Below are 11,702 nucleotides of genomic sequence, written 5' to 3'. Positions count from 1 at the left end.
ATTCATATCTTGCAAGGGAAGGCTAAGAGTGTTGCTTGGAAGTCATATCTTGTCAGGGCAAGCTAGGAGAATGAGAAGTCTAACTTGCAATGGAGCTAAGAATGTTGCAGTGAAGTCGTAACTTGAAAGGGCTGTATGAACATAATATAGTATTTTAGTATCAAGTTTATTTTTTATTTAAACATAATAGATGGTTTTACGTCCATCTTTCCTTTGGCAAACTCTTTGCTATGAAGTGTTCCTAACACCTAATTCTCTAGTGATTCATTACTGCTGCTGTTGTTATATAAGTATGCTGGGCTAAGTTCTTACAAGCCATGTATGGTAGCACAGTTTTGACTTGGTCTACCCTGTAGATTAGTGCACATTGCCTGAGGCTCAGGAATCCCGGGGCCTCAGCCACCTTGAAATACTAGAGGAGAAGGGCACAATACAGACATCGAGAAACTAAGGGGGTCACAGCTATGCCCCTACTACAACACTGCCCTTGCACCTACAGTATGGGCACTACAACACTAAACAACATCTTAATTACAGATGTTTCATTACAAGGAAGTTAATGTTCAGGCATGATTATTGGGGAAATATAACTTTCACAGAATCTGATGAAAGATCGACATGAGAAGGGTAAACAACCTTCAACTGTCCTTCATCATTTACAACCCTGACTTGCTCTAAGACAAGCTGTGGTTGTTTTGTGGCTTGAACTTCTGATGCGCTTGGGCATGACTTCAAACCAGCCTCAATCATCTTTAGAATGAGGCTATCCATGACTTGCTTACAAACTGCTAATTCTTTTGATGATGTCAATTCAACAAGGACATCTTGCTTGGAAGCCTTGATCTGAAAACAAAAACAGTAGTTTTAATTAAATAGTCAAAACACTGGTCCTTGTGGGTAGGTTACTTTTGATTTCGAATGTGAAAATTGTTGGATTATACATTTTTTGGTTTGATAAGCTAAATGTAACAAGATACATTTGATTTACTTGAATTGAGTGGATAAGGAATACTCCCCTGTTTTAGCCTTCAATGTCTGTCTCTCTGCTCATACTACAAACAATATTTGCATAAAACTGCAAAAGGCATAGGCTTAAACACATTAATTTGTATTCTTTTTGGCTTATGCCCCGTGTCCAAGGGAAGGGGGGTGCACAGGGATCAATGGAGCCCATTGGTAATACACCAGAACACTGAATTAACGGCACACCTTGCTTGCTTCACTATTAGTGACGGGAGGAAGTGAGACCACAGCTCCAGTGTCATCTCGAAGGTAGGAAAACATCTCTACTCCATCAACAAGGTTAAGGTACCTGTAGATACAATGGACTGATTACAAGTATTATTTGATAATACATTATAAAACAATAATGCAATAATACATTGTCTCGATAGACATATGCTAACCGGAAATTAGCTGTAAAAATACACCCAAATATTCTAACACTCCCTGCACCCCACCCCCTGCTAAATTGGCAGGTCATCCTGATCATCTATGTCGCAAACTTACTTATAGAGACCAGTCTTCAGAGGATTTCTCTTTGTTTTCTGTTTCTGTTTTATGGCCTCAGCTTTCAGGTTATCCACTAGTTCTTTAGCTTTTACAGGCTTCTGTCTTCCAAGTGGGAGAATTTCAACTTCCTCTGATTTGCCAGCATCATATGTAAGAGGTAATGACAGTGTTTCTAGGCTGTGGGTTGCTATGGTAGCCAGAACACGACTGTCACAAAGACTTTCATGAAGCTGTGACTGCAGAGAATCAGTTTATACTATTAGATGTGATTACCTTATCATCATGTCTTAAAGTACTATGCTCGTTGAGATGCAAGAGTAGTTGTTAAAGACTTTATTGTATTTCAAGAGAAAAAAAAAACATCTGAGCTGAGCAGATGGGAAGTATTCTGATTGTGGAAAAATATATATTTTTGGGAGAGATAGGGGGACAGGGAGTCAAAGCTGGTAAAAAGGGTTTTTGTTATGACTATTTGGAAACTGACTTACCTGAACTGCAATAAACTTCTTGAACATTGCTGGTACGGAAAGGTCAAGATCCTTGACGAGAGTACACACTATGTATGGCCTAACTTGAAGCACACTTGGCTGTACTGTGACTTTGATGCGATCACTATGAATAACCTGTATAAGAGGAAGCTGTGAATCTGCATCTTGAGCTTCTTTATCACCTTCACTGGCTCTCTTATTCCTGGCTTTCTTCCCACCTTTTTTACCTTTGCCTTTTTCTTTATCCAATGTAGCAATGTAGTCCAATACAGCTTTTGTTTTACATTGTTTTATTAGCTTTCCCAATCTGTTGTCTTTAATTGGGTTCTCCTTTAGATTTAAATCCTTTAGCTTCAGGCAATCAGCCAGCTCACATGGGATGGCCTCTAGTTTGTTCTCAGAGAGGTCTAAGACTTTCAGAACATGGAGACAGCCTACTTCATTACCAAGGGCTTGGATAAGATTATTGGCCGCATAGATTTCTGCAATAAGCTCCAGATTGAATATACCCTCTGGCAGGCTCTCTAGCCGATTATGTGAGATGTCAAGTCTTGCGAGGTTTTTGGCATTTCTTAAAGGTGGAACTGTCGTAAGAGCATTACAGTTTAAATTTAATGTTTGTAGATGTTCCATGTGACCAATTTCAGCTGGTAACTTCTCCAAAGAATTCCCCGAGAAATCAATGGCCTTCACGTCTTTAAGCTTGCCAATAGTAGAAGGGATACTTTTAATTGCATTTCGATGCATGTCTAAAGTCCTCAGATTGATTAAGTTACCTATCTCATCAGGAACATGGTTTAGAGAGGTATTTGAGATCTGAAGGAAATTCAGTCTCGTTAACTGGAAGATGGCTGGGTCTAAACCACTTACAGAAATGCGCTCAGAAATAACACTTCCAAATAAAACCAGCTCATATCTATTTTCTTCTGCTGCTTGTTTTACCTCCGACCAACTCATTATGGGTTATTTTCGGTCTTTTTACACAAACTCGATAAGCCTCGTCACACTTCTCAAAAACACCTACCGAAACACACCACCTGGCTTTCTCTTAACACAGGAAGCCCACGGACCGAAAACAATCAACTGCTAGCACCAGTAAAGGGCAAAAATTTTAGACATGATAAAAATCTTTTTACGGTTATAACCAATACAGATATGGCTCTTTCGTAACACATTTTTAATCTTTCTATATCACCGGAGAACGAACCACCACAATACTTGTTTTAGGTCGGCTTGCTCCGGGCTCCTTTCTAAAGAGGCCGGGTAAGACTGAGTACTAGTACCCAGCCTCCGACACGCCCCCGGTTAAAGTTGAACCTTTCAACGTGGACGACTTCTTCCATTTCTTCAAATCTAATAAGATGTCTTTCATTGAGATCACCCTGGATAATCACTTCCCAATCCAAAACTTACCGTACGGAGTGTTTTCAACTTCGGAAAATGTAAGTCTTGTCTAATCACATGGATCACTCGTGAAAATAATCCTTTCGGAACAACACGGTTTGTTTCAGAGGGAATTGTGATTGGATAATTGATTGATAATTTGTCAATTGCACACCCCCCCTGCCCGTAAAAACTGTTTCGCTTTTATATTTCCTAAATTTGGCAGCAGCATGCTGGATGCTGAAAGGGTTAGCTGTAGCAGGGGCAACAGAGAAGGGGAGGGGTTCTTGTAAACTCCAAAGATTTCTCCCCCTCCCCAAATATTTTTTTAGAATTGTAAGGAAATGACCAGTAGGGGCTTATCTGTACCCCCAGTATCTTCCTAATGTTTCATGCCCCCCCCCCCCCCCCCCCCTCACAGCACTTCACTAGATAATGGACACAAGTGTTTTATAAGATTTAGGGAAAATCTGTGAGTGTGTTATAGCACAAGTAAAAAAATAAGATTTTGCCCAAAATTTCACAGGGGACTGCATGACAAACAAACCTCAAAAATTGATTGGGGAGGGGAGAGTGACATTGAAATTACTGTTGCTGTTTGCTTTATTTACAGCCACTTAAAACTAGATAGGAATGACTCCATTTCAGACATCTAGAATCTTTAATTTTATCATGTAACGTAGCGATTGTCTCCGAATGACGAGCAAACATAGTGTGGTCCTGAGGAGCCAGGCCTCCTATTATATAACATAGTGATTGTAATTCCCTAAAAAAACCTTGTAGTCACAATATTTAAAAATTCTTTAGGTTAGGCCATTGACTAGCAGTTGTTTGTATACTATATTCATTACTTTGGTTTAAGAACACAACTGCTTATGTGTTCTGTACGATTCAGGTATGCATTTATACCTAACATCATGGTGGGGTTGGAATAAAAATGATTAATGTATGCATCATTGGCATAATTTAAACTCAAAGATCACCAAGCCCACCTGGATCTAGCCCCTGCTGCTGTATGGGCCATCACCTTTTATTATGGCATGTTTGTTGCAAACTCAAGGTTCAATTTTTTTATAATTACATATCTTTTGTTTCCAGGCAAGCAAGCGTATTGTGGTTGGATATTTTTATAATTAACTATCTTTTTTTTCCTGGTCTGCAAACGTATTGGGGTTGGACATTTTTATAATTACATATCTTTTGTTTCCAGGCAAGCAGGTTTTGTGGTTGAATATTTTTATAATTAACTATCTTTTGTTTCCAGGCGTGCAAGCGAATCGGGGTTGCCATCGGTGATTACGTTTTGGACCTTAGCATTGTTGCAGACCTTTTTGATGGCCCTGCACTCAGCAAACAGAGAAATGTCTTTAAAGAGGTAACAGCATATACTGAAACCAAGTTTATATTGGTGTTCATATCTGGATGTAAATCTATGGGCTAAAGTCACAACATCATGTGTCCATGAGAAAGGACGTCTAGTGCCACTTTGTACTTATGTCTTACCTCTGTTTTAGCCTAGCCTAAATGCATTTATGGGGCTTGGTCCTGCCGCATGGAAGGAAGCTAGAGCCACCCTACAGAAGATCCTTTCCAAAGAGGAGGTCTGACTTAATGATTAAGAGAGGATCCCTGAGAACTTCAAGCAGTCCACCACCAAAAACGTGTACCAAAATAATTTTCATAGTCCTACATAGCTTTAGGGGTATAGCTTTAGATAAATATTGAAAAAAGTTAAGGATAGTGGAAAGGTTAGTAAGAATTTTTTAACACTTAATTTTTAATTAAGTGGAATTTTGCTGACAGAATGCTTTATTATTTCCCAAAAGAATTTTATTGAAAGTTAATCATAAAAAGTTAATCATGAGAAACATAATTTTTGCTAAGAAAAAACATGTATAGAAGTGAGACGAATCCTCTTAACCCTGCTAGAACACCCTTGAGGAATGTTGAATTTGAAACATAAATCTTTCAACATTACCAATCCGATGTATTTTGTTCATAGAAAAGAAACTGTTAGCTTATTTCCGTTAATTTAAAGTAATTACCAATGAAAAATAGCTCTTCTATCATCAGGGAGCTTGCCCATGATTGGTTGGCGCTGAATGGAGTATTGACAGATTGCCACATAAAGGCAGGATTTTTCTTGGGGGGGTGCAAAATCAGAAAGAGTGGACATAATTTTTCCGGGGTGGGGGGGGGGGGGGGGGGGGGGTTGAGCTCTCTGATAAAAATCTGACCACTCCCAAAAAAACAAAAAGAGATATTTTTATGCCTTTGCAGTATCTCTACCGGACGTTTATTGTCGGATTTGGCTACACAACAGGATGATCTAGCTTATGTTTTATAGTTTTGTCTACAAATAGAGAACCGAAAGTGGACCAAACACCACTTTTTGCCAGCTTTTGGGGCACCATCATACAGTATTAACAAATCACTAAATGAAGATATATGGTGGTATTCTATGTTTACTCAGTTTTAAAACAATATATTAAATATATTATTTGCAGTATTTCGTTAAATATTCGCCTGTCAGGACGCATTCTACTAGAACCAGTCAACGACCCTTTCCACTATTCTTAATACTGTACTGTTTGCACCGCCAGGGAAAATATTTTTTTATATTGACATCATCTAGAAAGTGCTTTTTAACAAAGATTTTTTAATGGAAACACTACTCATAACTACTGGCATGTTAACCTCTAAAAAAACACCAACTCCATAGCAGTGGACGGTGCAAGTTGCAGAGCAGGGTGGTTTATTGTTACAAGATTTTTAATTTCTATTGATGAAAACTGGTATTCTTGTTAGAACTTGTCTAAAAAGTGAAACTACTATATTGACTTCATTGACTTTTATCTGCATTTTAGGCTGTTCTTAGAGACAATGCAGACTTGAGATCCAGGTATTAAATTAATGTTTTTTATGCAGATATATGGCTTGAAATCACAATATATTTGAATATAGATTCGGTATTGTTCAAGAAACGTACGCAGCCAGTAATAACGCTAGGCGCTTAACGAGCATTAAAATTTGATTAGCTTTGCACTGCAAGAGGAAAATGTTTACATGTCTCAGCCACTAGTTTTTCCTATTTCAATGTTGCCGTCTCTACAATACATGCTTTAATTACTTCCTTTTCCTAACTGCAGGAGCCTTGTTGCTATTATTTTTGTAGTTACCCATAGCAGCTGATTTGGGTGACCTACGAACAGCTGCCCAGAGTATATTTGATCAATACTTATCTGAGCAGGTACACCATTCAACATTCTATTTCTCTTTTTGTATCTTTCAGATGCCTTATTCCTCAAAATAAGGTGACAATGCATCTACCTGCAAATATTGGTAAGATCTGTATTGAATAATATTTTAGTAATTTTATCACACACCCCTTTGCTCAAGTGGATAACACCAGTTGGCTGAGGGTAATGAGCTTTACGAGCCACATGATACTGGTGCAGTGGGCAGAACTGGTTCCTTGTTGTGTCTTCTTTCTGCAGTTAGAACATTGAACATTGAATGTAAAATCTAGGACATCTATAGGATAAGCATAATGTGATTAGCAGCATTGAATGTAAAATCTAGGACACACATTTCTATTTCTTAACATTTTTAGTAAGTAAGCTTTAACAATAACATGGAATACATCACATGAGGCTACAGTAATATTAGATTCTTTTTCTAGGGGACTACACTGATTTTTACTCATCTGAATATCATGCCACAAATGTTGGCACTATGTTTAGGGGAAAGGACAATGCTCTTATGCCAAACTGGTGAGTTCAAGACCATTTAGATTTATTGTTAAATAGAAAACTCTTTAAGATTCACCAGTAAAGACAAAGATTTAAAGTTTAAAAATTGCAAAACTTTATAATAGGTAACATTTAGTTGCTATTTCATTAAGTTCGTACAATAGTAGTGTGAATAGTAAAATACTAAAAGGCTAAAACCTTCTCAGTGCTGACTTTAAAATATTTTATTTCCATTCAATGATTTAAAGGAAACACCTCCCAGTAGGCTACCATGGGCGTGCATCATCAGTCATTGTCTCAGGAACACCAGTGCGCCGTCCTATCGGGCAAACTCGTGCTGATGAAAGTAAGTATGCTTTTCTGTCACTTAAATCTAAATTTTCAACTTTGTATTTTGTACTTTGTTGTTCAAACATATTGTAATTCTTTTGTCAAGTTATTAAATAGGAGAAAGTGTTTTGTCTGGTAAAGTACCTGTTTTTGTGCCCCTTTTGGTAAAATATTAACTTGCATAGTGTTACATATCTTGAAAAGGGAACATAGAATGAGGTTCTAATGTAAGCTTTTTTTTAGCCAAGCCACCTGCATTCGGTCCCTGCAAGTTACTGGACATGGAAATGGAGATGGTATTTTGATAATTTTGTTTTCGTAGTGTAGAACTGTCCACTTATTACTGTTGTTGTTGTTGGAGGCGTCGTGGTTTTTGTCAGCAGTGGTGGCGTCATGGTCATGGTTGTTGTTGGTGTCAGGAACTGAGCAGAAGAAGACAAAAAGTCTAAGAAGACAAGTGTTGTCTGCTGTAACATGTAGATAAGAGAATCAGACTGAGGCAAAACAAGGACCATCAAATGACATTCATAAAAGAGAAGATTTTTACATAGTATCACACATCATAACAATGTATGTGATCAATAATTCTTTTCTTGCCCAGGCATTCTTTGTTGGACCTGGAAACAATCTAGGGGAGCCTATTCCAATTGATAAGGTCAGTAAATTTGGTATTGTTAAGTATGACACACATAAAAATCAGGTATAGATCTAAAGGACTTCAGAATAGGGAAACAAATCAAGACAAAAAGTTTGGGGATCTTCAGGGCTTCATCAGGGGGTAACATAACACAAAAAATTATATAAAAAGCTGTTAGGAATTCCTCAAATTAGCTTTTCAGCATTTTTATTAGAAATGGAGTAGTTTGAAAGAAGGGTCAAGCACTGTTTAAGTTTATAAAGTGAGAACTTTCTTGTTTTATTAGGCGCAGGACCACATCTTTGGAATGGTGCTAATGAACGACTGGAGTGGTGAGTGGAATAGTTGAACATTACTGTGTTTGTAAATCAAAGACTTCACTACACTGGATTGCTTTTGGCACAAAGAGAAGTTTTTTTATAAAGAGAGTACAAGGTCTGTGCTTACTCGACTACATTCAAATTATTACATTTGGAAGGTTTGTTTATGTTAGTAACACCTTATCTAAAATTTTCGTGACTCTTGGATTTTACAAAATAAAGTATGACCAAATGTTCTTGGTTAAAGTCTTAAACGTTTTATTGCATTAGAAACAGATGGGTGTCACTATTTAAAAAGACCTTTTAGTTAGAAAAAAAAGATTAAATTTAAACATATGTGAATGTCCGTTTTTTTACAAAAACGTGAAATAAAAACAAGGTGTTGCAAAGTTTATGTGGACGTTGCTCAGACTGATTATTTTGTCTTACTTCATGAAGCTCGTGATATCCAGAAATGGGAGTATGTCCCTCTTGGCCCATTTCTGGCTAAGAACTTTGCTACCAGCATATCACCCTGGGTGGTAACCATGGAAGCACTTCAGCCTTTTGTCACAGCCAACCCCGTCCAGGTAATTCAATCTTTTCAATGAATCTTACTTTTCCAGGTAATTGTCCTTGTAGTATGACCTTCTCTCCAAGGTGCAACACAACGTAGAATGAGCCAGATGATCGTTTTGGCCAGCCACAAAAATATCACCTTTAAGAAAAGTCCTATATGTACAGTAAGAACCGTGTCGATTTGAAACAAAAAATAGTTCGTATTACTTTGGGATTTCGTATCCAAGTAGAAATAGCTTAAAGTTACTCTCTATGGAACCTAAGGACAGGTCGAGTGAGCAAGGTGTACAATTCATCTGAGATTGTAAAAAAAAAAAAAACTTCCATAGTTGGCATGATTTTTTCTTATTTACCATGTTTTGTTTTCTCCTAGATTCCAGAGCCTTTGCCATACCTTCAGCATTCCGACCCATATACATTTGACATCAAATTGCAGGTCGCTTTGAACTGTAAGGATTTGTTATATTTCACAGTTTTCTATAATTTGGATTTCCAATAAGTGCTGTTGCTTGTATTATCAGGCCCTGGAATAAACAATCCAGCTGTTATCTGCAATACAAACTTCAAGGTGTGTGCTTCTGATAGCAATTATTTTTCAAACAAAGCTACCAAACTATGGATGTGGTTGATGCCAGGTTATAAGTTTGTTAGCTAAGTATCTACTAAGTATCTGCCTAAATAAACCGCACAAATGATGATAATTGGAGAGTGATGTGAATGATTTTGTGTTTTTTTCCTGGTAACCTCCGTCGGCTTGTTTAATATGTAAGAGCATCTTCAAAATTTTGATCTAGATGAAAAGGGTAGATTAGTAAAAAAGAGTTAGATGATCATATTGTTATTTATGTTAAGTTATTTTCGTATTCTAAGTGTTTTCTGTATTGTAGTACATGTACTGGACACAGAAGCAGCAGTTAGCCCACCACACCATCACCGGGTGTAACGTTCGGCCAGGTGACCTCATGGGGTCTGGCACCATTAGTGGGGAGGTAAGGAAAGTTGGAGCATCCCAAACTACTTACTCCAGCCATCGACATAAAGCTTAGGCGACTTAGACTTTCGCAAGACCTAAAGGAGAGGTAAAAAACCCTAAAATCCGTAATCCAGTCATTGTTAGAAAGATGGGACAGCCTGAACTACTCACTCCAGTCATAGAAAGGAAGGTAAGGCGACCTAGACTTACGCGAGACCTAAGGGAGAGGTAAAAAAGCCTCAACTCCGTACTCCAGACATCGACATAAAGATAAGGCGATCTAGACTTACGCGAGACCTAAGGGAGAGGTAAAAAAAGCCTCAACTCCGCACTCCAGTCATTGAAAGAAATGTAGGGCCAGGAGCGTACACAGGGGGTTGCGCAGGATGCGCAAATACTATGCCTTTTCCATACAACACCTCATGACTGTGTGCACTCCCAGCCAATCCTGTGTACGCTCTTGAGGGCAGCCTAAACTTCTTAATTCTTCGACCGAAAGAAGCCTAAAAGAAACCAAAACTCCTTACTCTAGCCCTTACATCCATTAGCGAATTAGTAAGGAAACGCAAACTTACTCCATTCGTGAAAAGTTAAGGCGGCCCTGTAACAAAAACGTTTTTTCCCCTTACCCCTTTTCCGATTGCTATCTATATCTTTTTTAATCTATGTTTTCTATCCCCTTCGTTGCATCTCTAGACACCCGACTCCTATGGCTCTCTTCTCGAACTCTGCTGGAAAGGCACAAAGCCGCTCGATCTCGGTAATGGCGTAACGCGGAAGTTCCTCCAAGACGGCGACGAGGTGGTCATGACTGGGTTTGCCCAGGGTGACGGCTTCAGGGTGGGGTTTGGCGAGTGTAGGGCGGCCGTCCTTCCCGCAGTCAGCCTCTAGTTTATAGAGACGGCATTATACTGATGTGAGCTAGGATTCGTTTGTATTTGTAGGCAGAAAGGTAGCCCGTATGTGCCCACACCGACCCCGACGTACGAGGTGTGCTTGTGTGGTGATGGCTACTCTCATCAACGATACAGAAAATAGTCAGAAGCCCTCGGAATTACATTAAATGTAATTATTCTCAGCGTGTGTTGCGACGTTGCAGGGAAAATAATTTGCTGAGTAGAAAGGGTTGAAGTGGTACAAAAATAAATGCCCTATTTAGTCTGTGCTGGCGTCTTTAAGTCACCTTTTCCTATCCGTTGTTATCATATACCCTATTATATAAAATTAACGTAAGAAGTTTAAATTGATTCAACTGTTTTTCTACGTTAATATCGGCGTTTATCTTCTGCTATGCTAGGAAAAACTGTGATAATGCAGGCCCGTACCCAGGATTTTTCTTGGGGTGAAGTTGACTATTACACTTCAACAATTACATTTTGTTTTACGTGAATTTAATAACCACTCTATCTTCTGATCAATATCAATTTTCAAGCAGTGATCAAAGTTAAAACCATTTGATAAAGGTCAAAGTCTGTGAAGTCTAGGTCGACGTCTGTGTAGTCTAGGTCGACGTCTGTGTAGTCTAGGTCGACGTGTGTGTAGTCTAGGTCGACGTCTGTGTAGTCTAGGTCATGTCTGTGTAGTCTAGGTCGACGTCTGTGTAGTCTAGGTCGACGTCTGTGTAGTCTAGGTCGACGTGTGTGTAGTCTAGGTCGACGTCTGTGTAGTCTAGGTCATGTCTGTGTAGTCTAGGTCATGTCTGTGTAGTCTAGGTCGACGTGTGTGTAGTCTAGGTCGACGTGTGTGTAG

The 11,702-nt window shown here is 38.7% G+C and overlaps 2 protein-coding genes across 2 annotated transcripts; one reads left to right on the top strand and one right to left on the bottom strand.

Moving 5' to 3' along the window:
• Positions 1–149: 149 nt before the first annotated feature.
• On the bottom strand, positions 150–3,060 carry LOC5515504 (leucine-rich repeat-containing protein 47). The gene is made up of 4 exons (XM_001635567.3): positions 2,001–3,060; positions 1,510–1,748; positions 1,210–1,312; positions 150–843 (listed from the first exon to the last, which is right to left on the bottom strand). Exons 1-4 carry the CDS (start codon positions 2,955–2,957, stop codon positions 574–576), a joined length of 1,569 nt encoding a protein of 522 aa, XP_001635617.1. The 5' UTR covers positions 2,958–3,060; the 3' UTR covers positions 150–573.
• A 225-nt stretch (positions 3,061–3,285) lies between these two features.
• LOC5515488 (fumarylacetoacetase) lies at positions 3,286–11,116 on the top strand. Its single transcript, XM_001635623.3, has 15 exons — positions 3,286–3,442; positions 4,648–4,758; positions 4,898–4,984; positions 6,251–6,285; positions 6,676–6,725; positions 7,066–7,156; positions 7,384–7,481; positions 7,709–7,761; positions 8,067–8,120; positions 8,389–8,434; positions 8,861–8,991; positions 9,354–9,429; positions 9,502–9,548; positions 9,868–9,969; positions 10,650–11,116. Exons 1-15 carry the CDS (start codon positions 3,362–3,364, stop codon positions 10,842–10,844), a joined length of 1,257 nt encoding a protein of 418 aa, XP_001635673.1. The 5' UTR covers positions 3,286–3,361; the 3' UTR covers positions 10,845–11,116.
• The last annotated feature ends 586 nt before the right edge of the window (positions 11,117–11,702 follow it).

This window comes from Nematostella vectensis, chromosome 2 (assembly GCF_932526225.1).
Source record: "Nematostella vectensis chromosome 2, jaNemVect1.1, whole genome shotgun sequence".
NCBI classification, from domain to species: Eukaryota; Metazoa; Cnidaria; class Anthozoa; order Actiniaria; family Edwardsiidae; genus Nematostella; species Nematostella vectensis.
The sequence above is the reverse complement of the archived record's forward strand: the minus strand, read 5'-3'. Positions and strand labels throughout refer to the sequence as shown.